General features: G+C 40.7%; 1 protein-coding gene across 4 annotated transcripts; it reads left to right on the top strand.

Moving 5' to 3' along the window:
- On the top strand, positions 1–26,306 carry scarb1 (scavenger receptor class B member 1). 4 transcript variants are annotated; one of them, XM_022769554.1, is made up of 14 exons: positions 1–142; positions 3,788–3,948; positions 7,223–7,364; positions 7,461–7,664; positions 8,230–8,325; positions 8,417–8,532; positions 8,623–8,789; positions 9,117–9,235; positions 17,470–17,543; positions 17,697–17,748; positions 19,048–19,194; positions 20,945–20,995; positions 22,196–22,268; positions 25,255–25,342. In XM_022769554.1, the coding sequence occupies exons 1-13, from the start codon at positions 23–25 to the stop codon at positions 22,265–22,267; spliced, it is 1,521 nt and encodes a 506-aa protein (XP_022625275.1). In that variant the 5' UTR covers positions 1–22; the 3' UTR covers position 22,268; positions 25,255–25,342. The 4 variants fall into 4 exon arrangements, with proteins under 4 accessions (XP_022625275.1, XP_022625274.1, XP_022625277.1 ...); XM_022769553.1 differs by lacking the exon at positions 1–142 and adding an exon at positions 1,402–1,665; XM_022769556.1 differs by lacking the exons at positions 1–142; positions 20,945–20,995 and adding an exon at positions 1,402–1,665.

Below are 26,306 nucleotides of genomic sequence, written 5' to 3'. Positions count from 1 at the left end.
AGCAGCAGCAGCAGCAGCAGCCATGCGCATAAATAAATCCAAAGTAGCCATTGGATTTATAGTGGCAGGTGCTCTGACGGTGATCTTTGGAGCGGTTCTTCTGTTTGTGGGGCCAGCGGTGATGAAGGACCAAATCATTAAAGTAAGTCACAGTAGAGTTGTGAAAATAAAGTCTGAAGGTCTTCATTGTCGGATTATTAAAGGAAGAACAGTGTCTTCTTTTTCTTTCTTCTTATCTGCGCAAATGCAAATTATGTCACAGTTTTCTGCACAGTTTTCTTTATTTGCATGTTTATCAGTCTGAGAGCAGCAGATAAAAGCGTGCTGCAGTTTTCTCTGCAGAAAGCGCTGATTACTGCAGCTTCACAGACACGTAAAGCCTTTACTGCCATTTATTCTACATATATAGGCAATCTTTACTGTACCACCTAGAATACAGTCTGTTTCACACATAGACTATACAGTATATGGCGCAGCGATAAAGACAAGCTGGAGTCAACAAAACTGTGTACAGCGCAGCACTCAAAATATCATCTCTCATTTTATTACATTTAATTTTATTTTTATTTTTAAATCATGTTGTTTGTTGATACTGTATCCGTGTTGTTTGGCCTCATCATTGTCCTGTATTGTAAGTTATGTAATTAACTAACTAACTAAAAGTGACAGAACATCAACTGAGCTCATTGTAAGTGAAACTTTGATGTTTGCTAGTCTTTGCAAATTCAATTTCAATTTCAATCATTTTGTTTTAACTTTATATTTTATATTTTGTCTATGTGTACTTTTAGTGAATGTATATCATCTATATGTGTCTGATGTAGGCCTATAATAATATTTCAGTGACTGGGGCTAGTTTACATTTCATATATATTTATGAGTACTTAAACGTTTCATACTTTCAGTACTTTCATTTTTAGTTAATATATATATATTTATTACTTTATTTGGATCACCATTGGCTTCCACACAGTCTTCCAAAAACAAAAACAAAAAAAAACGCTTTATTAATAAAACAGAAAAAACAAAAGAAAATAATTTTAATAAAACTCTACATGTAAAACAATATATTTATAAAAATATATGTAATTTGAATATGTCTTCCACAACCGATATACGATAATATTTTAGTCACAGGGGAAATTTCATATTTTATATATATTTTTATTAGTACTTTAACGTTTCATACTTTCAGTACTTTAACTTTAAGTTAATATATATCATCTCAAAACTTCCTCCACCACTGTTAATGTGTGAAAATCTGTAGTTGAGTGTAGAATGAGTGGGGAACAACAATTCCCAGAATCCTCTGCGCGGCGGAGGCGTGGTCTGCAGACTATAAATACAGCGACAATAGATGTAGGTCAACGTTATCGATCAGAAACACTAATGAGCCGGTGTGAGCGTGGACTGTAAACATTAAAACAACAACGTTAACAGCTGTGACTCCGCCGCGGTCGCTCAGAGTTAGCTAGCCCCGTTTAACCGTCACCATCCGGACGTAAACAAGCTAAACCGGGACATAAACACTAACAGTAACGAGCCATGGCAGTTAATAAAGCTAAAGTCGCGGTCGGGTTCATGGTGGCAGGTGTCCTGACCGTGGTGTTCGGGACGGTTCTTACCTTTGTGGGACCGTTAATCATCGACGACCAGATAGTGAAGGTAAGCGGCGTCCGGACGTGGATATGTAGCATGTTTAAACCTGAGTTTTAATGTGCTGAGTTCGCACTTTCATCTCAGGTGAGGTCTCACAGGAAACCACTGAATGATGACAAGCTAACAAAAGGCTTATAAACAGTAATAACATGTGCTGCTGCTAGCATAAATCAAATATGTGTGGTGAAACGTTGTGTGGCGGGCTCGTAAGGCTCAAACAATACTGGGGAGAAATAAGAATATGATATAATATAATGTGAGTGTTAATGTTATGTGAGGAGGTTTTCTTATGAACAGGTGGACAAAGTTCACATCTCCATTACTTAAATCAAAGTATAGATCCTCCTGGTCAAATATAACTCCAGTACTTGAGTTTTACTTGAGTTAAAGTACTGATTTGATTTAAAATTACTTTTTTATGTGAATACATTGCTGTATATTTCCACAGTGTATTTACAGAACCTAATGACTCTAACTGTAGAGCCTGTAGAATAAAAAGCTTGTAGAATATGATACAAAGCTGACAGAAATATAAACACACAATTAAGTCAACAAAATGATGCTAACTACATGCTGTTTATCTGGGGTTAAACATTTTTGTAGGTAGTGATGGATCTTGGTCGTGTTCAAACACAGAAAACATTTAAAACAAACGAAAGGAATCTTTATTTAAAAATTCTGACAGTGGAGCAGTTGACTGTGATTTGTTTTTCTCTATCAAAATAAAATAAAATAAATTCCTCTGACTAAAAGCTCTGCTTCAAATTAAGAGTACTTCAGAGAAATGTAGTGGAGTCAAAAGTATTTGTCTTTTAAGTGTAGTGGAGTAAAAGTTATAAGTTTCCAAAAAAAACTCAAGTAAAGTACAGATACTGGAACAATATACTTAAGTAAAGTACTCAAGTACTTCCTTACTGTCCACCCCTGCTTATAAAAAAAGATGTTGAAATCTTTGCATAGCATCACTTAACTGAAAATGTACTATTAAATGATGTGTATTATTATTGTAATGTTAATAAAATGTCACATTAGCCCTAGAACTTTTACACATGAGTATTAGTTGATTAATCGATTGATCATTTACTGTTTCCAGCTTCTAAACTGCGAACATGTGTTGTTGTATATAACTGCAAGATGAATAGTTTTAGGTTTTTGGACTGTTAGTCGCACAAAATGATCAGTGAATCAGTTTTAGTCATCATCTGATTGTCTACCTGGTTGTGTGTCTTAATGCATATTTAAAAGCATTTAAGTGATCGCTGTTTATATAAACACATGTCCACTTGTTTGTATGAATACATATCTCAATGTATATTTAAATCGCTGAAAATGTGTATTTGTGCTATTAATATTTATTTTTTGTCATTTATTTTAATTTTTCTGTTCTCAGGTCTCACTTGTAGATGAGATCTTGATCCTAATGTGACTTCCTGATTAAATAAAGTATAGATATCTGTATATCATGTACAACAGATCCACTTATCTCAGTCAGTCTGGTGTTTACATCTAAAAAGATTCAGATTTTCTAAAAGGCACGGAAAGGATGAATGAAAGAGTTTGACTTCTGCTGCGTGCCACAGTGCAAAGGTGCAGTGTGGAAATCAAAATAAAGGTCACGGACACAGTGTGAACCTATATGACAAGATAATGTAATCTATGCATGTTAGTTACAGAATACATGTGACTTTGTTTGGTTCCGACGCTGGTCTCTCAGTGGGAGAACAGTTGAATCTTTAAGTTATTTATGAATGTAAAAATAATTTTTATGTGTACCCATTTAAATTCAATTATATCAGAGCTGAAATGATTCATTGATCAATTACCTCTAATTGTTTCATTCATTTAACCAATTTGTGTTGTCCAGCTTTTTAAACATGAAGATTTAAAGCTTTTTTAATAACAATGATAACAACAACAACAACAACAACAACAATAATGATAATGAACTGAATATCTTGTGTTTTGTACTGTTGATGGGACGAATCGAGCAACTTAAAGACGTATTTTCTGGCATTTTGTGGAAAAATTGTTTATAATTTGAAGGTGAATTGATAATGAAATTAAATGGCGGTTTCATCCCTTTAATCTTAATACATCTTCCCATATTTCTTTATCCCGCTCATGACAGAACACAGTGATCGACCCAAAGAACAGTGTGTCCTACACCATGTGGAAGGACATCCCCGTGCCCTTCTACATGTCCGTCTACTTCTTCAACGTCCTCAACCCCAAGGAGATCCTGAAGGGAGAGAAGCCCATGGTGGAGCAGCGAGGACCTTATGTGTACAGGTAAGCATTTAAATAAACTACATCCAACACCTCCCTGAGAGCACATGCTGAACCATAATCTTTTTTTTTTTTTGCTGTATTGTATTTCCCTATCAGTAAACTTTGTCCTGCAACCTGAAGATGTGTTGCAAGAAGGTCGTCCTCTCTGCTTTGCTCACTTTGTCAAATAGGATCATTTTTCAGAAATATTTAATATATTTTGACCCAATTTCTGAACCATCTGTTGGGTTTTTTATTGTGTCTATTAAAACATGGTCCTGTCTGGCTATAGGCTCCTGCCCTGGTGAAGCGATCTGTACATTTGTCTCTGATTGGCCGGCTTTGTGGAACACTGTGTGCCCCTCTCACAGTATGTGGGTCACTGTGTGCATTCAAACTAATAAACTTTCCTTTATTAACGTGGTGGGATGCAGCCCAAACACTGTTGCATAACTGCACCATATATGTACCAACAGAGGGGGGAAGTATGTTGGTGTGAGAGCATTACTCAGCGTATGCCTCAGCTGCATATGTTGACCTAGTTTGTTGTTTGTTTTGTGAGAGTTCAGATGGATGTGGAGGGAAAAAGGTTCTTGCAGGAGCACAGTGATTTCATAACTGATTCTTGCCTCCTTTGTCACTTTGTCCAGTCGTTCTCATCTTACTGCTGCAGAGGGTTTAAAGGAAAAAGCAATTACAAACTTAAAGGTGCACGCCACAGAGTTTTGCACGAGAGGTTCAGACTCCTCTCAGCGTGTGAGGACAGTTGTGTAATTGTGTCGATGCCGATGGAAATAAAGGACGACTGTGAAAATCATGATTAAGAACGAGCAGACTGAGAAACACGGGTTCATTTTGATTTTGGGGAAGCATGAGACCAGTTTGTTTAATTCACAATCAAACTGTGGCTATTTTGAAGAGCGGGAGAACTCCACAACGCCAAACAGAGCCGAGCTGAGCTTTGCAATGTGGAGACTTGTGTTTTTGCGATTTATCGAAGGCCATTTATAGAAGATGCTTGACGCTGTTTCAAGTGTGATAATCGAATTTGATTTGTACTTTTTTTGGAAGTGTATGTTATGATTTGTCATGAAGCCATCACGGTTATTGTTGAGTCACCAAGGTTACAACTTTAGTTCTCCAGTTTCCGTCTGTGCAAAACATTTTCTCACATCGCTGTCGACTGTGACTCCACACAAAACTACGACAGGACGTGTATTACCGTTTGAATTTCTGCTACGTTTGTGCCTCTGTTACTTTGGTTCAGTATCTCTTCCACTCACTCTGACTTTTTGATTATAAAATTAGAGGGGTTATCTTTCAAAGGAGACCGAAGAGTGAAAAACTGTAGCTTTATTATTTCAGGTTATTTGGGTGTCTGCTAACAGGTTAAACACTCAGTTACACAACGACGGTCTCACTGTGCCACCGTTAATCAAAAAGTGTTTATAAGTACATACTTCATTCTTCCTGGACTTGTATTTGAGTAGCCCATGCTCTAAGGCAGCGTTCCTCAACCACCGGGCCATTATTATTATTATTATTATTATTATTACTAGCGGTTGTTTTGTTTGCATCCATATGTAATTGTTAATATTTGAATAATACGCAGTACAAATCAGTAATCAAATGTGTAAACACTCATTGAACACTTTATTAGAAACACCTGTGCACCGTCATGCAATCAGCCAATCACGTGGCAGCAGATACAGCTCAGGGGCTTCAGGTTAAGCTCAAACGATGTGATCTCAGTGACACACGAAGGCGGGTTTGCGTGTTTCTGAAACAACCGATCTCCGGTCTCCAGACCTGAGTCCAGCCAGACCACCTCTGGGATGTGGCAGGTTGGCAGCTTGACTGTGCGGCTGACAAATGTGCAGAAGTGATGTGATGTAATCGTGTCAACGTGGAGCAGAGCCTCAGGGGAAAAGTTTCCAACATCTGGTGGATCCCAGACACAAAGAACCGAGGCTGTTTGACACTGGGTCGTTCCTCCCTTCGCTCTCACTGTGGTGTTCCTAATCAAGTGCTCACAAAACAGCTGCATGAGAAACAGCAGGGATCCCTTGTTAGAACAGAGCATTGGAAATGTAGAAGCTCTCAAATCAAAATAATAACTCAAATCCTACACTGAAAGCCAGTTCGCTGTTTAAGGCTCTTTAATACAACGTGCAGAAGAGTTTCAGGAGTTTGTATCGATTAAATTCTTTGTTACAGCTGAAAGAATTAGTCAATTAATCAATAAATGAACTGACAGAAAAATGATAAGCTTTTATTTTGATAATTGACTGAATCAGTGAAGTTAGTGTTTACAAGCAAAACTGTTTCAGCTCCAGTTTCAGCTTCTTTGTTTTTATTAATAAAGTGAATATTTTTAGGTTTTCCACTGTTGATTTAAAAGAAGAAAAAACCCCAATCATCTGACATCACTTCGGGCTTCAGGAAATCGGCATTAACGGATTAGTGAGCCAATAATCGCCAGATTAATCTAATTAAAATCATCGTCAGTTGCAGCCCTGTGCTTTGTTAACGAATTGTTATCGTAATTGAAATCACAGGCCAGTATTAACTGCTGTGTTTGGATTGTTACTGATGCAAAACAAACCGTTAAACGCACCAGACAGAATGAAAACTTTCTGTTGTCCAGAAAGACAGTTCGGGTCAGTTGGAGTTTACACGGTACAGTGACACTGTGAGTTATGGGTTGTTCCCATTACAGCTGCACAATTAACTGAAGTATAATCAAAATCGCAATTTGCAATATCGCGAAAAATAATTTTCTAATTTAACAAAATAAACGAAAAGTTCTCAAATGTAAAATGTTGCCTCAAAGAAGTGTTTTAAATCAGGGACGACCTGATAAAGGAATCAGGGTGTCACGGTGGGGCAGTGGTTAGTGCTGTTGCCTCACAGGAAGACGGTTCTCTGTGGGGAGTTTGCATGTTCTCCTCCCACAATCCAAAGACATGTGGGTTAATCTGGCCTGTAGGTGTGAATGGTTGTTTGTTTCTATAGCGTGGCGACCTGTCGAGTACCTCACCTCTCGCCCGATGTCAGCTGGGATTGGCTCCAGCCCGTGACCCTCCGATGATAAGCAGTTTATCAATAAACAGGATAGAGCTGTGTGCTATCAGCGGGGTTGGGTTTGATAACACAGCCCCAGTTCTACTACAGCATTTAGTGAAATGGTTTATTCTCTCGTCCGTCTTATCTGCCTCTTTATCACTTTATCACATTATTAGGGTTCTGTGTACCTTGAACCACAGCTTTTCCTCTCAACGTCTTTCTTTTACAGGAAACGGTGTCAGAAAGACAACATCACATTTCATCCCAACAACACGGTGTCATACAAGGAATACAGAAGATACTACTTCGAACCGTCCATGTCTGCGGGGAACGAGTCCGACATCATCACCATCCCGAACATGTTGGTGCTGGTAAGAAGTCGCCTCCTCTCGCTCAACGCACATCCTCAGCGCCGCTGACTGCTGCTTTGTCACTCCTGTGTGTTTTTCTTCTTCTTTTTTTCCCAGGGTGCAGCGGTGATGATGGAAAACCTGCCTTTCGCCGTGCGTTTAATGATCAGCACCACCTTCAAGACGTTCAAGGAGGGGCCCTTCCTGACCAAGACCGTGGAGGAGCTGATGTGGGGTTACGACAGTAAACTGGTCGAGTTCCTCAACAAATACCTGCCCGGCACGCTGCCCTCGACGGGAAAGTTTGGCCTCTTTGCTGACGTGAGTATTTAAAAACAGAGAATTACGCTCACGGTTGAGTTTTATGACGACAGGGAGACAAGGAGCAAAATAGATGAGCCTCTCTTCTGATTGGCTGACTGTTTTCTGAGTGATCCAATAAAAATAAAGCAGATTTCAGGTAAAAACACTCAGAGAAACCAAATCCTGCAAGGTTTGGATGGTGGGTCCAGGTGGGCGGGGCTTGGTGACTGCTTTGTTGTGACATCACAAAGTTCCAGAAGTCCTGACGGCTGGTTTTAAGGCTCAGTTTCTGAATACAGGCTGTGTGCATTTCTCTGTGGACTGAGGCTTTGATACTTTCACAGTATTAATATAGAAGCTAGACCTGATCTATAATCACACTACACATGGACAGAGACCTTTACACTGGAGGAGCTTTAAATCAGTCAGTCAATCTATAGAAATATAACCAGCGGCAATTTTAATAATTGTTTTTCGACCATAAACAATGAACTTTTTGAGTCTTCTTCAAATATCTGCTGTTTCAGTCAGTGATTAATAAGCTCATGCAGATAAAGAATTGTGTTCACGTTTCTCTTTTTAGTTCAACAACTCCAACACCGGTCTGTTCACCATCTTCACCGGACAGGACGACATCAGGAAGGTTCATAAAGTCGATTCCTGGAACGGCCTGACAGAGGTGAGACGTCAACACGACACCGTCGGTCTTTGCTGCTCCTGTCTGTGTGTGTGTTTGTCCATTCACATCTGACTGTCCTCTCTGTTACCAGCTGAACTACTGGAGGACGCCTCAGTCTAACATGATCAATGGAACAGCTGGACAGATGTGGCCTCCCTTCATGACTAAAGAGACCACTTTGCCTTTCTACAGCCCTGACGCCTGCAGGTGAGACACTTCATTTACTTTGTTCTGGCAGTTCTTTCTCTCACACTTCATTTTGCAAACTTATAAGACCACTTTCCATTCTCCATTCAGATCTATGGAGCTGGTTTACCAGCGTCCTGGTGAGATGAAGGGGATCCCTCTGTATCGATACGTCGCACCCAAGACCCTGTTCGCCAACGGGACAGAGTACGCCCCCAACGAAGGTTTCTGCCCCTGCAGACAGTCCGGCATCCTGAACGTCAGCAGCTGTCGCCACAGTGAGTGTTCACGACAAATAGATCAATGACCTAATCGATGACTATTGCTTTGCTCAAAGATGTTTATCCATAAAATGTAAGATTTTTAACTTACAATCAGGTATTTCTGTTTGATTTAGGACTTAAATGATTGATTTGAATTATGTTTACATTATATTTTCTGGGGTTGGACTCAATGATTTATCAATCGGTTCTTTCAGCACCAATCAATGTTCCCTCTGTAGCTCTAGTGTTTGAATCTGTGACACAAAAACACCAGTTTGAGGATCAACATTAACACAACCTCCATTCATTTTTATTGTGTCTCATTCTGTGTCTATTTTACAGACTCTCCGGTCTTCATCTCTCATCCTCACTTCTTTAATGCTGATCCTGTTCTCCTGGACACTGTGCTGGGCCTCAGTCCCAACGAGGAAGAGCATGGCCTCTTCATCGACATTCACCCGGTCAGTACACACACACACACACACACACACACACTAATATGAAGTGATTGAGTTTGAGAACAGATTGAAACCGCAGCCTTTACTGATGCACTTTAAGTCAGTATCACGTTGTCTTTACAGCGTCATAACTCCGCAATTATTTGAGCTGGTGACGTGAAGTTTTCTCCATGTTAAACTAGAGAATTATCACTTTCTAACGAGCCTCCGTTTGTTCGCGAGAGTCACCGACTTTGTTCGATAAACTAATATCAAAAATTAGAAAAGATTTGGACTTACCTGTTATTTGTTGTTTTATGGGTTACTAACCCTTATTATCCTGCACAGAAGTCTTTATTGAGTGATGGTTAGGGTCAGACATATATAATATAGTATAATTAGCTGAGGCTGTGCTGATTCTGAACATGTGTAGCACTCAGTGAAACTTTTAAAAAAATCACGACTTTATGAGCCAAAACGCAAGGTATGGAAAAACCGAAAAGTCTGAAGAGGTTAACGTGTTTTTATCGTCTGTAACGTCATATATTTGAGTGAAGATGAAGATCTGACAGGCTGCTGAGGACTGGTTTGATCAGATACACTGAACTGTGGAGGACTGCTGGCCTCCCCCCCCCCCCACACCTCCCTCACCCACGACTCTCCAAGGCCTCGCGAAAAAAAAAAAAACTTCTGGCGATGCCTAAACTCTCGCACACGTCAGTTCTTCACAAATATTACATAAGTCCTGGCTCATGTCTTTCCTCTTCTTTTGTGTTCTGTAATAGTTTCCTCCTCCTTAAATGTAATTTAGACTTTGGTTTGAGTTTTTTCCGTGTTATTTCTTTCACAGTCTACATCCAAAATATGAAGCTTTCCAATTGTTTTTTTTCCAACATTTTGTCCCTGAATGTCTTTGGTAAAGATGCAGCTTCATGCCAGAATTAAAAAAAACAAAAAAAAAACAAAGACCGGCTGCAGCCTGTAACGTGATCACACGGTTGAATCAGCACTTCTCTGCAACAGTTTAAAAACAAACCGAACCTGCATGAGGGAGAATTTACTGCAGGACTGTTGTAATAGACTGGAAGGTGTTCCTGATAAAAATCAGTTAAGAATTAATTAATAACATTTCTCCGTAATGGTGGGACCCAACCTTTCACTTACACTTTGATCTGATATTGTTCTGTCTGTGTTTACACCAAGATAACACGACACAAACGTTTTGTAAGTCCTTGATATGTAATCAGTGAGTGTCCAGTCAAGATGGACACCAAGGCCGACAACAGCCGCACTAAAACAATCTGATGACCTGATATCCTGTAAATGCCACTTACTTAACATCCTCTCGTTATATCACAGTGTTTTATCTAAACCGGGGGCCGCAGGTGAGGTAACACACCCGTCCGGGGTTAATGTTGGAACCAATACGTAAAGATTTTAATCATAAGAAATTAGGAAACAAAAGGAAATAATCAAATAAAAATAAAAGATGAAAACAACATGATATCTGCAGTGGAAGGAATGCAAGAAATACAACAGAAAATAAAGTAAAAACACGATGAGTCGACGGCGTTTCCCTGATATTTACCATCAACGTCTGAGCGTCAACTCATACTGTGATTTACATATTAAGAGTTTTAGTTAATGACTGTCACAGGAAAAGTCCCTTTTTTATTAAAATGAACTCGATGACAACGGATTTTATTGCTGTACAGTAACGCAGTAAAAGTGCACTGATGATGATGATGATGATGATGATGATGGTTCCGATAAACTACTCATGTCACTTTGCTGTGACACTGCCACGGTTCAGGTCATTATGCAACCCTGTCAGAGTAAACATTCAGCAGCAGTATATGGTGTCGGCTGTGACCTGCAGTGTCGATAAGCTAATTGGAAATTGGTCTATTTCTCCGTAATTGCGGTTGTTTGTGAGACAAGGGTTGTTAGAAACTTTCTATGGCTGCAATAAAAATCTGGTTTGATAACGACCTTTTTGTTTTTTTTAGCTCATGAAATGCTCGAATGCAGCACGCCTAGATTGATATCAGGTTAAAGATTAAAGGAAATCACTTGGCGATGGATTTAATGCGGTTATCTTGACATGGGTGTGACGTCTCTGCTCTGATTCGTAGAATTTCGAAGCAGTAAATTCACTGTGGCTCAGTTCAACAGTGTGACTTGGTCTGGTTCGACCAGTAGCTTATGGAGGCTAACGTTAGCACACAGACCGCTAAAACTACATTTTACAGTTCACTCTTGTGGGCACTGTTCAGCAAAACTTACACACAGTCAATTTTCTTTTATTGTTTTATTAATTTTCACAATGTTTCACTGCCAGAAAAGGCGAGTTTACAGTGACATGAACTACCAGAGATGCATGGAGCTGATTCTAGTGAAGGTGTCGACTGAAATAAAGTCAGTAAAATCTGATCCCGTCTTTACTGAGCTCCGCTGTCACCTGCAGCACCGCTCTCAGAGTTCAGACGTAGACTTGCTAAACTCGGCCTCTGGTTATCGTTAGCGAAGAGCTGCGTTCTAAATATTCACTCAGGCTGGAGGTTTTGTGATTTGTTACCGATTTTTAAAAAGACAAACGGCGGCAGCAGGTCGCATCAGCCGTCTATAGATAACATTAAAGCCACGAGTCTGTCATCTGGTCGAGCACAGACGAGTTAATCTCTCATTTTATATCATATTCATAAACGTAATATTCTCCAGTATCTTGTGAAAAACAAGGCGTGTTAGATTCGCAGTAGCTGCTCTCCGGCCCGCGGTTCCTCCAGGTGCTCGGCTCTCAGACACAGCGACTGTCACAGGAAGCTGCGGTCTGTAACTCGAAGCTCAGGCAGCCACAAGTGCTTTTCTTTCTTCTGATATATCTGGAGACTTCTCGCCAAATCTACCGTGAAAACTAGACTGACATTTTACCAAAGTTAAATAAAGACAAACAAAAAGCTACAAAAAGAGGTAATAAGTCTTCCTTGTAACTGTTCACGTCTCATTAAAGTCTGTTGTGACAAGCGTAAACTCCCAGTGGCTCATATACAATGTCCATGCTCGCCAGTGTTGTCAGTAACTCTCCAACAGGATTTCACGCATAACTTCAGGCCTTCAAAATAAAAGTGCTATTGCTTATTCTAACTGTAGGAGCCACATTTTACTTCCAGGTATTGTGCAGATGTTATGTTACTGTAAGAAATTAAATTTGTTATTATAATTGAGTTCAGCCAACAGAACATGGAGTCTCGCCCACTGTTGTTCTCTTCGTTCCCCTTCACCGCTCCTGAAGGTCGGCCGAGCTCAGGCGCTTCAGGTAGAGCGCGATCAATCCTGCCGTCCAAACTCGCCTCGAGGCTCCAGGTGTTAGACGCGCCCCTTATTGTCAGGATGGGATGTGGAGGTTGTTTATCCTTTTTAATATTGAATCCTTTTGTTTATTCCAAATAAATTCCCAATCATGAAATTGGTCTTCCAAAAGTAAACAAGTTTTATAGTGTGTAAACAATATAATGACAACAGTTACAATGGACTGTTTGTGTCTGTAAACAGAGGAAACGCTGCCTCTTAAAGAGCTTATTCATCAGTTTAAATGTGAATATCCTGTTGTATGAAGGGAACATTCAGTTTGTTTTTCCTCTTTCTTGCTCCTTTATGAAGCTAATTGTTTTCTAACAGTCCAGTTTTATTGATGTGGAACTGTTTATTTTTGAGGGAATTTTCTCAATTTCTACATTATTTCTAATTTATTTCCTTTTCGTTGCGGAGAACTGTGCAGAGACATAATTTGGCCCGAATGCTGAAAAAATTGAAGCCTGGTTTTTGAGATCTGATAGAGAAAATAAACCTTTACGAATCGTTTTGGGGCTTGAAATGTGTTTATTCTATAGTTTCTTAAAGATAGTGAGTGAAATAGCAGATGGATGGATAATAAATGCTTAAAATTTTGTAAATCTTGCCCAGTTTATATGTAATATGGTGATGTCGTGGTGTTGACTATCACTCTACTTTAACCACATTTCAGAGGCTGTGAGTGATGTGTGATGTTTTTCCAAGCATACGTCAGAGAAAGTGGAGAGTCTTCAGATTCTAACAACATTTAAACCATCTGTCTGCGCTTTCCTGTCGCAAAGATATTAATACAAACATCCGTGGACATCAGAGGGTTAACGTTTCATCAGTTAATGTTCACCGCAGGGTGTGAAAACAGCGTCCTGCAGAGTGACAACGGTATAGAAGAGAACAAGTGTACCATCAAAAGATAAAGGCCGAGCGTGTCAGTCACGCGTCGGCCTCTTGCCGTTTGCCGACAGCTGCAGTCGTCTTCCTGTCCTCCCGACTGCAGCTCCATATTAACTTTTTATCAGAGCCACATGTCCACAGCTGAAATCTGCTTCACGGACTCACAGAGCGGGAAAAAAAAAAGAAAGTCCCTCACAGAAGAATCAGAGTGAAAATCACCACCATGCTGTGTTTGCATTAACATTTTTCTATTTTGAATATTGACTTCACGACCCAAAACTTTTACCCCCGCTGCTTTTAACAGGCCTCCGAACGACCACGGGGCAACTACTGAAAGTCCCTGAATTCACATGTGAAGCAACCGGGCACTGGGAGGAATTTTTTTTTTTTTTAGTCGTGTCAAATTCATAAACAAGACGCCAAGATTTTTGTGTTCAGCTCGGGATGGGGGCATTTTAAGAAAGAAAACCAAACAATGACTTTATTCTTTACAGCTGCTTCAAATCAAACAAATTGCTGAGCAGTTTCATAAGGGGCGGGGCAGAGAGGATGTTTGATTGGACATGGGTAACGAGAGAGAGGGATTTGAAGGGACACACAAACTAAACCTGACGATTTCAACAGATTTATGGCGATTTCAGATAAAAAATCTGCTTTTCACAGAAATAGAAACCGAGCGAGGATGCGAACGTGCAGGAGCGGGGTGAAAAGAATCATTTCTGCACTGTCAAAATAAAGCAACTAAAATGACTGTTGTAGATGTAAATGTGCTTCTAAAACTTCACATCAAAATACACCGAGATAAATGATGTAAGATATAAATATGTCGGATATAAAAATGAATGCAGAAATTCTCTGAGCAGAAAGAAAAGTCGTGAAAGCGTGTTATTTATCAGCCGCAGTCCTTCAGGAGAACAGACTCTCAACATCTGTTTGCCTTTTTTTTCTCTTCTTCAGAAACAATTGTAGGTTTAACTGGAGCCTGTCACCACTTAATTAAAACCCGGAGCTCTGACCAGATCACTGGATGCTGACATTAACAGGGAGGTTTCCTTTTGGGGATGTTGGACGTTCTGATTTTTATTGCTGCTGCCATCAGCTCCTCATGTTAATCTCCTCATTAAGACCTCAGCGGGAGCCAGGGCAGAGGACCAGAGACGGCCACGGTCACGTCTCTCTTTTTCCTTTTTTTTCAGTTTCCTGTTTTTCAAACTAAAAGCTCTCATCTACTGTATCATCATCTTCCTCTGTCTCTGTGTCTTCTCTCTGTCTAAGACTCTAAAGATCCTCAGACCTACATAAAGGATGCACTGTATATATGCATCCTACATATTTGTGGACAGTGCGCAAACACTGTGTTTATCACATGAAGGCCTGACGTTGCCGTGCGCTCACAGCATCCAGGCCCAGATATATTTTGACAGACTCACTTTATTTGCCTGTTTTCCAGCTGCCTCATATCTTTATCTGCAGGGGAACTTCAATTACGTTTGTTAGGCAACAAAAAGAAATCACTTTAATTTAGAAAAACAACAGCCTGTGGTGAGTTAGCACGCTCCTCGGGGACCTCAGTGGTAGCTACGACCTGGCGCTGACGGGCTCTGGTTGGTGTTTTTTCTGTGTGAAGACGTCTCAGGGATGTACGTGTCGTGATTATAGAGCAGCCGTGGCTGCCGGTCGTCCGCATGTCCTTGGGCGAGACACCGAACGTGAAGTGGCTCCTGATGGATGTCTGCGTGAATCTGTGAATGAGTGAGAGGCAAACTGTGAAGTGCTTTGTGAATCAAGGTAGAAAAGAGTAAGATAAGTGCAGAATATTTACCATCAGCTCAGAAACACGTCTATAAGTCTGATTTGTACTTTATAAAATAAAGAACATACAGTTTTATATACAAATCAGATTAAATCTTGCAGATCAAATACATTTTAGTTCATTAAAAAGTAGATTTTAGTATGTGTTAAGTGTTTTTAGTTCTTTATCAAACTTTTCCAGTGTTCAACAGACACTGTTTAACCCCAGCCAGCAACATGGCAGACTATTATTTTAGACTAGAGGCTCGACACAAGTATAAACTGATCAACTTGTTAAACTTTGGTGCTGCAGTTATGAGGATTTTCCATCTCCTACAAGATGAAAATGTTGTGTGTGTGTGTGTGTGTGTGTGTGTGTGTGTGTGTGTGTGTGTGTGTGTGTGGGTGGGGGGGGCATTTCATTTCCTGCAGGTTCGTACAGTAAACTGTTGATTTCCGGCTCTCGCTCGCCGGAGGTTACCAAACATGAGAGTCCAGGATTTGTGCAGTTGAAGGGCCAAATGCCTGAGGAAACGTTACGGCATGAAAGAGAACGGTTGTGAAAGATTTCCGAGCCAAATATACCAGAATCAATTGTCATCCAACATTAAATAGGAGACGGCGGAGCAACTGAAGTGGATGAATTTTTTAGGTTTGATGATAATCATGAGTCAGAGTGGAGCCATCCTCTGCTGAAACAAACATTTTGGTCGCCAGGAGACAGTCTGAGGAAAAGCAGAGACATTTGGTGAATCTAAACCTCCGCTGCCAAACTGCAGAAAACACACCCTGGGTAATTAGTGACTTTGGTTTCGCGGGGTCCGAGCTGGGGGTCTGGACCGGGCTGCATCACAGTTTGTTCTGCCAGAGAAAAACACACAAAAGCCTGAGTAACAGGGACCTGCCAGTGTGATGCAACTGGACATGGCCTTGGACAAACTCGCACGTGACGCAGACTTTTGGTCTCAAACTGTTGTTGACTCCTTTTTTAAAAATGTGGATTTTCTCATAATTGACAGTTTTGTTCTCTGGCTGCTTCTCTGAAGGTTTCTCCTCAGTTAACCTGCAGTGGGATTGTGGGTATTAACCTCCCACTGTCTGCTTCCCCGGCCTGTTACCGTTTTCAAAAGCCTCCACTTTTGTTGAAGGTGATCAACCGTCACACAGTCGACACACGTCCTTCCTGTTTTTTTCTCTTCGCTCACCTCCTCACGTACAAATGTTCCACCACGACAAGTTCCCCTGCAGAGTGTGAGCGCACCAAGACGGCTGTGATTGGTTTAAAGAAATGCAAACAACCCAGACGAGCTTCAGTAGATACACCCAGCTACATCTAATTCAGTCTAATACAACAGTCCTGTGATGAATCCATAGACTGTAAATAAAGATGGACGTCGCCTCTGTGACGTCACCCACAGGTTTCTGAGGAGCGGTATTGAAGCTGATCCACCGTTGCCATCTTGTTTCTATTATTTTGTCCAGATCATTTCCGTCATGGACGCCTGGCTGAACGACAGAAACGATTCTCTAACACGGCACAGTTTGCCCACATCCTCCAAAATGATCATACAGCTGAATCTAACATCTCTGAAACTGAAACTTAATGTTGGTTGGATTTATCCCAGATCGATTAAACTGCATTAGTTCTTGGCTACGACTTTCCAACTGGGTATATGTGGGGAATGTATAATCTTCATGTTCTGGATCTGGCCCCTTAGCTCAAATTAGATCATAATGCTGCATTATACAACAACGCGGTGAGCTCAGAGACCTCACGTTAACCCCTGTCCAACACCGTCTCCGAGTCCAGCATCAGTGCCTGACCTCACTAATGCTCCTGAGTAAATCCCTGCAGGATCCAAAAGACAAGGTCTGCCGGTCCAGACCGAAATATCTCAACAACTATCGGATGGGTTGCGATGAAAATTTTGCACAGACGCATTGTTTTCACTCTTACATCTCTGAATAATTCCTATAAAATCATCCCTGAAAGATGGACCCCAAAAGAATCATTCACACATGAGGATTTCCTTCATTTGTCTGGTTATATGGGAACATTTCTTTTAACAGTTGGCTGGAGATTTAATGTTCCAATTCTCTAGTTGAGGCATAATTGTCACTCATTTACAAAGAGGACATTAAAGCAGTTTTTATTCCTCATTTGAGATTTGTGTGTTTTGTGTGTGTGTGTGTGTGTGTGTGTGTTTGTGTGTGTGTGTCTGCAGCAAACAGGTGTCCCCCTGAACGTGTCCATCCGTCTGCAGCTCAACCTCTACATGAAGAGAGTGTCAGGAATTACGTAAGGAAATGATCCCCTGAAGTATTATTATGACATTAACAGTTGTCATGTATTGTGTTTTTATATCTGTTCATTATGACATATGAAAGGCTTGTGAATGTTTCCTGCTTTTCTTATGTAGCCTTGGAGTTTGAAGTGTTCTTGTCCTTGCAGAGAAACGGGAAAGATTTCGGAGGTGGTGATGCCCATGATCTGGTTTGAGGAGGTGAGCTGTCACGTTCACTGTCGCATGTTATTGTCATTTCTCAGACGACTTGTGACTTGTTTTTGTTAATGTGCATGTGTCTGGAGCAGGAAATGGTTCCTGCCTCTCCGTTCCCAGTGTCACCAGCGAGTCGTCACTATTTCCCCTGTTCTGTGTAACTGTCTCCTCAGCGGCTTTGACTCGGTTTTACCGAGAATTTGCAAAAACACAAAATGTTCTGCTCATAAGTTTGGAAACAGAAAACAAACTGAAAACATCTGCATCAAGCTGGGTGAGAGGGAAGGTTTCAACAGAGCATCACAAACATGCACAGTGCATGTTCATCATTGATCTTTAATCACTATTATAGTGTAAAATTATCAAATTATAATGTTAAAACAGGATTAGAGGATTATAAAAGCAACAGGAAGAAAATGTGCAGCTTTTGAAGGAGTGTGTTTGACTTTTGAAAAGTTTAACTGTATTTATTAAATATGATGTAACATAGTTTCTGTTCTGTATCGACCACAGAGATATTTAATAGATATATTTCTTTCTTGTTATATTTACAATAGATATTTACATCATAAAGAAATAGTGGTGTTAGTTAGTTAGTCAGTTTAATTCATTATCATTTCTGAAATTTTCTGTGCCAACAGTCAGACAAATACAAATATATGTCAATTATCAAAAGCAAAACTGCAGTTTGAGAAAGCTGAGTATGATTTAAGATCAGGATGATTGATCAGAAAAGATAAGATTTCCTTTATCAGTCCCACAGTGGAGAAATCTGCAGTATTACAGCAGCTAAATGGAAAGTACAAAGAAAGACAAACTGCAAAAAGATAATACCAATACTTAAAATAAGATGAATAATGAAACATGTACGATTTAGATACTTAGATTTAACAAAAACACGGGTAGTTAGTTAGAGCAGACTGTGAGTTAAAAAGTAAACAACAGGCTGCCACTCCTGTCGTGATGCGCTGATGAGTAAGAATTAACGCTGATGGAAAAGCTTTAACTATTTAATCAACTTCAGTTTAGCTTAATCTACGATCCATAATTGATTAGTTGATAATATTTTGTGTCAATAATTGTTGGATAAACGTTGATGGAGTGATGGGGACGACGTTCACTTTCAAAATTGTACAGGAGGCTGCGGAGACGCTGGAAACCTTTTTATTCCCACTGCAACATCAAAACAAAAGAAACTGCATGTGTTTTTGCTCAGCTGTTAAATATTTTGTGTTTTTTAAAAGTAAGAAGTTAAAAGTCAGTTGGGCCCTTTGTGTCTTTGCCCCCCCCCCCCCCCCTCAGAGCGGGTATATCGACGGCCCCATCGTCAACACCTTCCACACCAACCTGGTCGTTCTACCTGCGGTGATGGAGTACATGCAGTACGGCTTCATCGCGCTCGGCCTGGCAACGATAGTCATCGCCGCGCTGGTGCGTCACAGAGTGAAGGTAACGCTTCCACACAGCATGAAGAGTCTGAAGCTTTAACTGCATGTAGCATGTCGCACAGCTGCGCATGTTCTCCCACAAAACAGACGTTAAAAGGAGCAGGAGGGAGTGAGGACGCACTGACTGACATTCACTCACACCTCCCATATTTTATGGGTCTAATCTGCCCCCCCCCACCCCACCCCTCCCACAGTGAACTATAGAGGGACACTTGCTAATCAATACTTTCAGTCTTTAGACTCGTCAATGAAACAAATTGTATCGTGCATTCAACACGTGTGCAGGAAACCGTCGACGTATCTCCATCATCAGACGTCAGAGAGATAATCACTCATCTAGTTGTGGAACTTGCTTCCAAAAGTCTCACAATTAAGAATTAAAATGTAAAGAACATAAACAGAAAATGTGAATTAGAGCAACAAATAAATTCATATTTACGTTTTTGTTCAAAGAGCAAAGAGAATTCAGCTTCTACAGTTTATTAATGTTGTGTAAATACTTTTTTTAGCCTGATATCGTCCTGTAAAGATTCAACATTCAACTTAATCCTTCTCCTTAAAATGAAAGTTTGTATTAAATCCTCATTTTTAGATTATTACAACTTGGCTCTATAAGTAAATATCATTGCTGATCCCACAGAAAGACCAAAACCAACACTTTCCTACTGAAGACTTGAATCATTAAAACACTTCACAAATACATAATTTATCTTTGGAATGTCTCAGTAATTTTCCTAAAACAGCTGCATTTGTTAGGGACTATTTTCAGTGGCGGATTAATCCACATTTGGTGCTGTAGAGAGGAATAAGATATATCAGGTTTTGATAAACACACAGTACCTGTTAGTAGTGAGATATATTACGTGGGATTTGTTGACAATAAGGAAAATATAGAATATTATCACAGTTATCCTTTAATATCGACAATAAAATGCTGTTATTGATCATTAGCAGTTTTATAACCTTCACTTAAAGCACCTCATCGCAGCCGCTCTCGCTCCTCTGCTGTTTATATAACACCTGTACAACACCAACACTTTCTGTAACAACACCGAGTCTTCTTTAAGATGAGATGAAATATGAACGTCTCTGAGGAAACTTGAGATAAAAAATATAAAACATGTCGTCTGTGATGCTGCATAGAGAACATTAAAGGAGCAGTTTGACATTTTCAGAAATGCACATGTTGCACTTTCTTGCCAAGAGTTAAACGGGTGTGTGTGTGTGTGTGTGTGTGTGTGTGTGTTAGTTAAGCTCCGCTAAGCATAAATAAACATGAGAAGAAACAGATCAATATTTGGTGTTTGCACATAAAAACTTGGAGCTTGGAAATGTCAGTGTGCGACAGACTCTCCTCCTCCGAGCTTCACATTTTAGCATCTTCTCATCTCTGGACAAAAAAGTGAAAATATGTGTTTCTGAAAAATGTCAAACTCTTCTTCAGACGAATCAAAGGTGCTGCACATGTCAACATCACCATCATCAGCCTGTGTGTGTGTGTGTGTGTGTGTGTGTGTGTGTGTGTGTGTGTTATGAAACACACTGGTTTTATAATGCCATAAAGCAGGCAGTCAGAGTTAATGAGTACATGTGTGTGTTTCCAGCCGGTGATCTGTTGACATCTCTGTATCAGCGCTCTTTGTTTTAATGCTCCGCTGTTTGTTCAGAGGTTTAAATGTCAGAGAAGTGGTTTTCAGTTTTCAGAGCGCTGGCAGGTTTTCATATTGGTTCTGGATGTTCTGTGTTCACAGAGGTCTCATTTAAACGCCACTCTGACCTCCACCGTGGTGGCGAATCCCGGGGTTTGTAAAACCGCCACGTTCTCGAACAGTTTTCAATCAGCTTGATCCAAATTACTGCAACAAAATCTGATCCTTGATTTCACTCTGTCAAAATCACCTGGACCTGTGGAATACAGCTGATGATCGACTGATCAGTGCAGCAAGAATATATTTGATTTATTTCCTTTACATTCTTTAATATATTTTGTTTTGCAGTTACTTTGACGTCCTCTCAGCTAAAGCTAGTGATTATTTGATCGACCAAAAATGACTTTTTAAGTAAAGATTCGCTGGTTTCAGCCTCAAATGTGAGAGAGAAATGTTTTTTTGTTTTTTTTACTTTTTACTTTTTGTGACATTTTAGTGGCTGAAGTGATTAATTGATCACAACTGAGAGATTAATTGATAATGAAAATAATCGTTAGCTAAAAGTAAACCTTATGAAATTTCTAACTATGTTTTTGCATCTTACATGGACATGTTTGTTTTCAGTAGGACCAGAAGTGTTTCACATTTAAAACTAGCTCCTAGCTAAACTAGCACGTCGACCAGCTGCATCAGTAAGATGCTGTTTATCCAGTGATGCATCGTTTCATCACTGAGTGATTTGATGCAGATTCAGAATGATCTCAAGTGACTTCACTCCAAACGCAGTGGAAACGAGTTCACTCCAAACCTTGACTGAGATTTTACATCTTGGATATCACCCGAACCTTATGTCTGACTGTTTTAATCACCTAATTTATAGAAGCCAATTAGCCGAACAGTCTGTGCTACATCAAAGGGATAATCTGCGTAAAAGCTAATTAGTCCATCTCTTCTGTTTTGGGGAATCATAGAAAGAAAAAGCCTCTGCCTCCATGATGGAGCAGATCTTTATCCTCAGGAATGTGTTGATGCTTCTCTTATCTTTTCTGTTGCATGATAATCAGTTAATTCAAAGAGCTGTGGAGGTAAACGAACCAAACGCCTCCACCTTTAACTGTATGACACACAATTAACCAATCGCACCTCCTTATAATTAACTGCATGGTCGAACGAATCGCCACCAGAAAATGACTCTCCGCATGAAAACTCACATCTCTGCACGTCCGCAGTTTAAAATAAAAACCCGATGCTGCCGGTCTCTCCTGCGTTAACGCCTCCAATCGCACCGGCAGCTGATTGTCTCTGTGTTCTCTGATTGGCTGACGTGTAAGACAGTGTGTGGTCGTCTTCTAGGCTTCCGATAAAGAGCCGGTAAAAGGCTCGCACGGCCATGACACACAGGAGAAACACATCATGAGTAACTAAGGTGGGTTCACACACTCGGGCATAACACACACGTTTAAATGTACCGGTTTGTGCTGAAGCTCTGGAGATGACCACGGGGATATTTGTGATGCAGACATGTCGTGGTCCCAGAGACAAGAACTTAAAATCATCAGCCTTCATTTTTGTTTTTATTCCTGTTTTTAATTTAAAGGCTGCTTCATGACTTCACCACTCACGTCACTGCTTTCTGTAAAAGAGTAAAACCAGTTATTTGGACTGAGGTTTTATGAAGTGTCACAGTGTGCAGGCAGAAAAGAGACGGAGAAAACTTAAATAACAGAGAAAGTCTATAAGTTTCTCTAAACTGTGAAACTTTTATAATGACTCAAAACATTTTTACATTTGGGAAAACAAAAAAAAGGATTGTCACTGACATAAAATTGGACAGATGCTCCAAATGAAACAGGATTTGGTTTGTTTCCATTGGCAAACACAAGAAGTAAATTTGGCTTCTGTCTCTTTATTGAGATTGGAAAAGTTCCTGCACAGTCCTGCCTGCAGCCACTGGCTGTCTGCATGTCGAATATGTCGTGAATACGTGCGCAGAGTGAAGCCAGAACCAGTTTAACCAGTGATCAGTCAAACATCTGATATGTGCCTGTGGGTGGACGAGCTCACACGCATCTGAGCGGGTGTGAAAACAGTAACCGGATCAAAACAATCGCACCGAGACCCTTCGTGGGACGCGGCCTCGGTCCGGTCCCGAGCAGGTGAACTCACAAGTTTGAGCTTTGAGTTCCTGCAACCTGCAACCCGTCCCGCCAGACAATCTGACCAATCAGAGGAGGGAACGGTCTCACCTGGTTTGTAATGATGCATTTTGGGTTCACTTGATTTTTTTTTCTCTGTGTGAAAACGAACCGAACCTACAAGTTTACAAACTCACCACCTGAGTCGGACCAGAGCAGAAAATCCTACAACAAATCCAAACAAACTGAGGCAAATTTTCCGTTGGTTTATGGGTAATAACAGAGTCCTGTCTCCCACCTGCTCACCAAGGTCACTATGAACTTTATCTAAAGCCAAGTCCTGTCCTGATCAAGCAGCTCAGATTCACCATCCTCTCACTGTTGTTACGTCTCTGTTCAGTTTTCCTGTTTTTCCGACCAGTTGCCTTTTTTTTTTTTAAACATTCACACACCGGTCGTCCTCGCTGGAGCGTCCAAACTCACAGGACATGATTACAGGGGCGTTTCTTTTCTTTAATGTATTTTGCATATGGACATCTACAGTGTGTGTATGTGTGGGAGTGTAACGGACTGGAAGAACGCCTCGTTATGTTTCCCCCCTCGCTCAGAGGTGATTGGGTTTATACGACATCCATTAACTGATAATGACTCAAATCGACAGCGTGTTAGTCCGTCTGTCTGTGGCTCTCAGAGCTGAGCTCGCTGGTTTCTACTGAAGACATGAATCATTTAAAAACTCACCAACATATAGTTTCATTTCCAGTCTTAAAACAGCTGATCGATGTAGTTTTTACCAAACGAACGAGAGGAAATGTTGTCGTCAGGTGTGTCAGAGTCTTACTTGTTATTAGGGATCAATTCTTGGAAGGTTTTGGTCTTTAAATGTGATTTCATTCATAATAAGAACCAGACTTGTTGTTTAAATGCTGATACCAGTGAGTGGCACTGTAAGTACAGTATTGCTGCTGTTTAATATAGTTAGAAATAAGATTTTAGAATGGTGTGTCATTATAATACAGGTCAGAACATGAAGTAAAATAATCTGTTCTGTGAGGGCATCAGTTCTGCTTCATGTCTGATGTCTCATTGTGTGCATTTGTGATTTATTGTTAGTCTTAGGGCGAGTCTCGGTGTCCACCCTCACAGACTGACAAAATCTGCTTTCACCACATCTGATTATTAGTTTCTTTACAAACGGAGCGGCTTGTTCCACGTGGGAAGTAGAAAATGACAATATCGTGTATAAATTGTCACATAATTGTTTTAAGACGCCGGGTCCTCTTGCTCTTTCCCTCTCACAGAAACACGCCCATCCTGAAAACCTCTACATGTGTGACGTGTGTGTGTGTGTGTGTGTGTGTGTGTGAGTGAGTGTGTGAGTGTGAGTGAACTGAAAAGCAAAATAAGTGAGTTTATCCGTGTTTAGAGGCGGTAACTGAAGATGGAGGTCAGAGTTCAGAAAAAAGAAACGGGATCGGACGCACTGTCTGACTTGTTGCCGTCGCAGCCTCTCGCACTCGATCGATGAAGACTGAGGGTTCAGGACTCGGGCCTCACGATACGTTCCACACTACTACGTCTTTGTTTTAAAACTTGTCTCTTTTGCTGCGTTTCCCTCCTCCCGTCTGCTGGACTCGTTTTATTTAGAAAACTCTGGGGCTGCGTCCACACGACGACGTTTTCATTTTGAAACTGTGTTTTCAAACAAAAACGATGTTCGTCCTGAAAACACAGACGTACATGACCAATCACGTACACTGAGCATGTGCGAGCCGGTGTAAACAGGAAGTAGATTGTCTCCTCTGAAGGAGGAACAGCAAAGACAGTTGTAGCGTTAAAACAGAGAGTGTAAGTGAACAACAGCTGCAAAGACAAGAAGGTCAGTAACTCTGTCATTCATTCTCATGTTGTATCACCACTGGTAGTCCAGGCTGATGACAGCCAATCAGGAGAGACCATGAGTGTGACCTCATCGTTTCTAAACGTCTCAGTTTCTGTCCGTCCAGATACAACACCACCCCAGAGTTTTCAAAATAAAACACAACCCCAGAGTTTTCAAAATAAAACACAACCACAGAGTTTTCAAGAGTCTCACTTTTTGGCGCTTGAAGCACAAAGAGATGAACTTTGAAAGAAAAATGTAGTAGTGTGGACGGAGCCTAAATCTGTGAGGGTTCAGCACTTGTTGGGATTGGGTCTCTGTCTGACAGCGCTCAGCTGCAGTTTGTCCTGATGACACTTCACTTCCTAACAGCCTCTTCCTTCTGCTCCCGACAGATTAATAAACGTGGAGGTGGCTCCCCATCAACCCCAAGCACTACGACCGAAGAGAGAGACCCTCTACTGCAAGATGAAATAAATTCACACACACACACACACACACCACGGTTGTCGTGACGACCGACATCATTCCAGTATCTTGAACTGAAGCGCTGCCACAAGCCGCTCTGCTCTGAATACACTAATGAGACTTGTGCAGCAGCGACGCCATGTTGTTGTTTTTGTTTTTTTGTTTTTTGTACTTGACTGTAAAGTTGATGAAACCCTCGGCCTCAGACGTGTTCACTGTCACTGTGTTTGTGTCGAGGCTGTCGGGTTGAGACTGTGTGTCTCTCTGAGGCAGAGCGAGTGAAGACGCTGAAAAACACTTTTTGTACAAACCACTACCAAACAAAAAAGAAGAAAAAGAAAAACTGTATTTCCAGTTACATGCGACAGTTCGATCTCGTCGTCGGGAGCAACAGTCGACAGTTACCATGGAAATGTTTCTGCATTAACAACAAGGGAACGAACAGGCAGAACAGCTCCGTCTCTGTCTTAACGACTGACTGACTCTGTACAGTATTTTACCGATGTGCCTTCATGAAGAGGGAAACTTCTCGCCGTCTACTTCGACCTGCAGCTCCTTGGATTTCAAGGATCACAAATTAGTATGTGTTGTAGCGGAGAAACACTCCTCTGACAATCAGCGACTCCTGTTTGTGAAACTACTGTCCTCTGTAAAGGTGTGAATGTTGATGTTAATGACGCCTCCTTATTATGAATATAGAAAAAGTGAATGAATTAAGAGAAAGTTTGAGGTAATTAAATGTGCCATTTGAGATTCTAATCATCAGTGTTGTGTGACGGTGTCTCACTGTGACAGGATCTTTGTGAAATATATATAAAATAAGAATGACGAGTCTGAGAATGTGAATTCAGTCGAGTTCTCAGAGACCTTGAGTGTCAGTGTCCAGATTCCTCTTAGAAGCAGTGACTTTAATTTGACATGATGTCTGACTGAAACTTGCTGTCGGTGACTCTGACACACATTAAATGATTGAATTTGA

The sequence above is a fragment of the Seriola dumerili genome, unplaced genomic scaffold, assembly GCF_002260705.1.
Source record: "Seriola dumerili isolate Sdu_G_001 unplaced genomic scaffold, Sdu_1.0 BDQW01003649.1, whole genome shotgun sequence".
NCBI lineage: Eukaryota > Metazoa > Chordata > Actinopteri > Carangiformes > Carangidae > Seriola > Seriola dumerili.
This window is presented reverse-complemented; position numbering and strand designations above follow the sequence as displayed.

Excerpts from the sequence above, each read along its gene's own strand:
- scarb1 (XM_022769554.1), top strand. The coding sequence starts at position 23 with ATGCGCATAAATAAATCCAAAGTAGCCATTGGATTTATAGTGGCAGGT. Across the intron at positions 8,326-8,416 it reads CCTGGAACGGCCTGACAGAG|CTGAACTACTGGAGGACGCC; the intron begins GTGAGACGTCAA and ends CTCTGTTACCAG. Across the intron at positions 8,533-8,622 it reads TACAGCCCTGACGCCTGCAG|ATCTATGGAGCTGGTTTACC; the intron begins GTGAGACACTTC and ends TTCTCCATTCAG.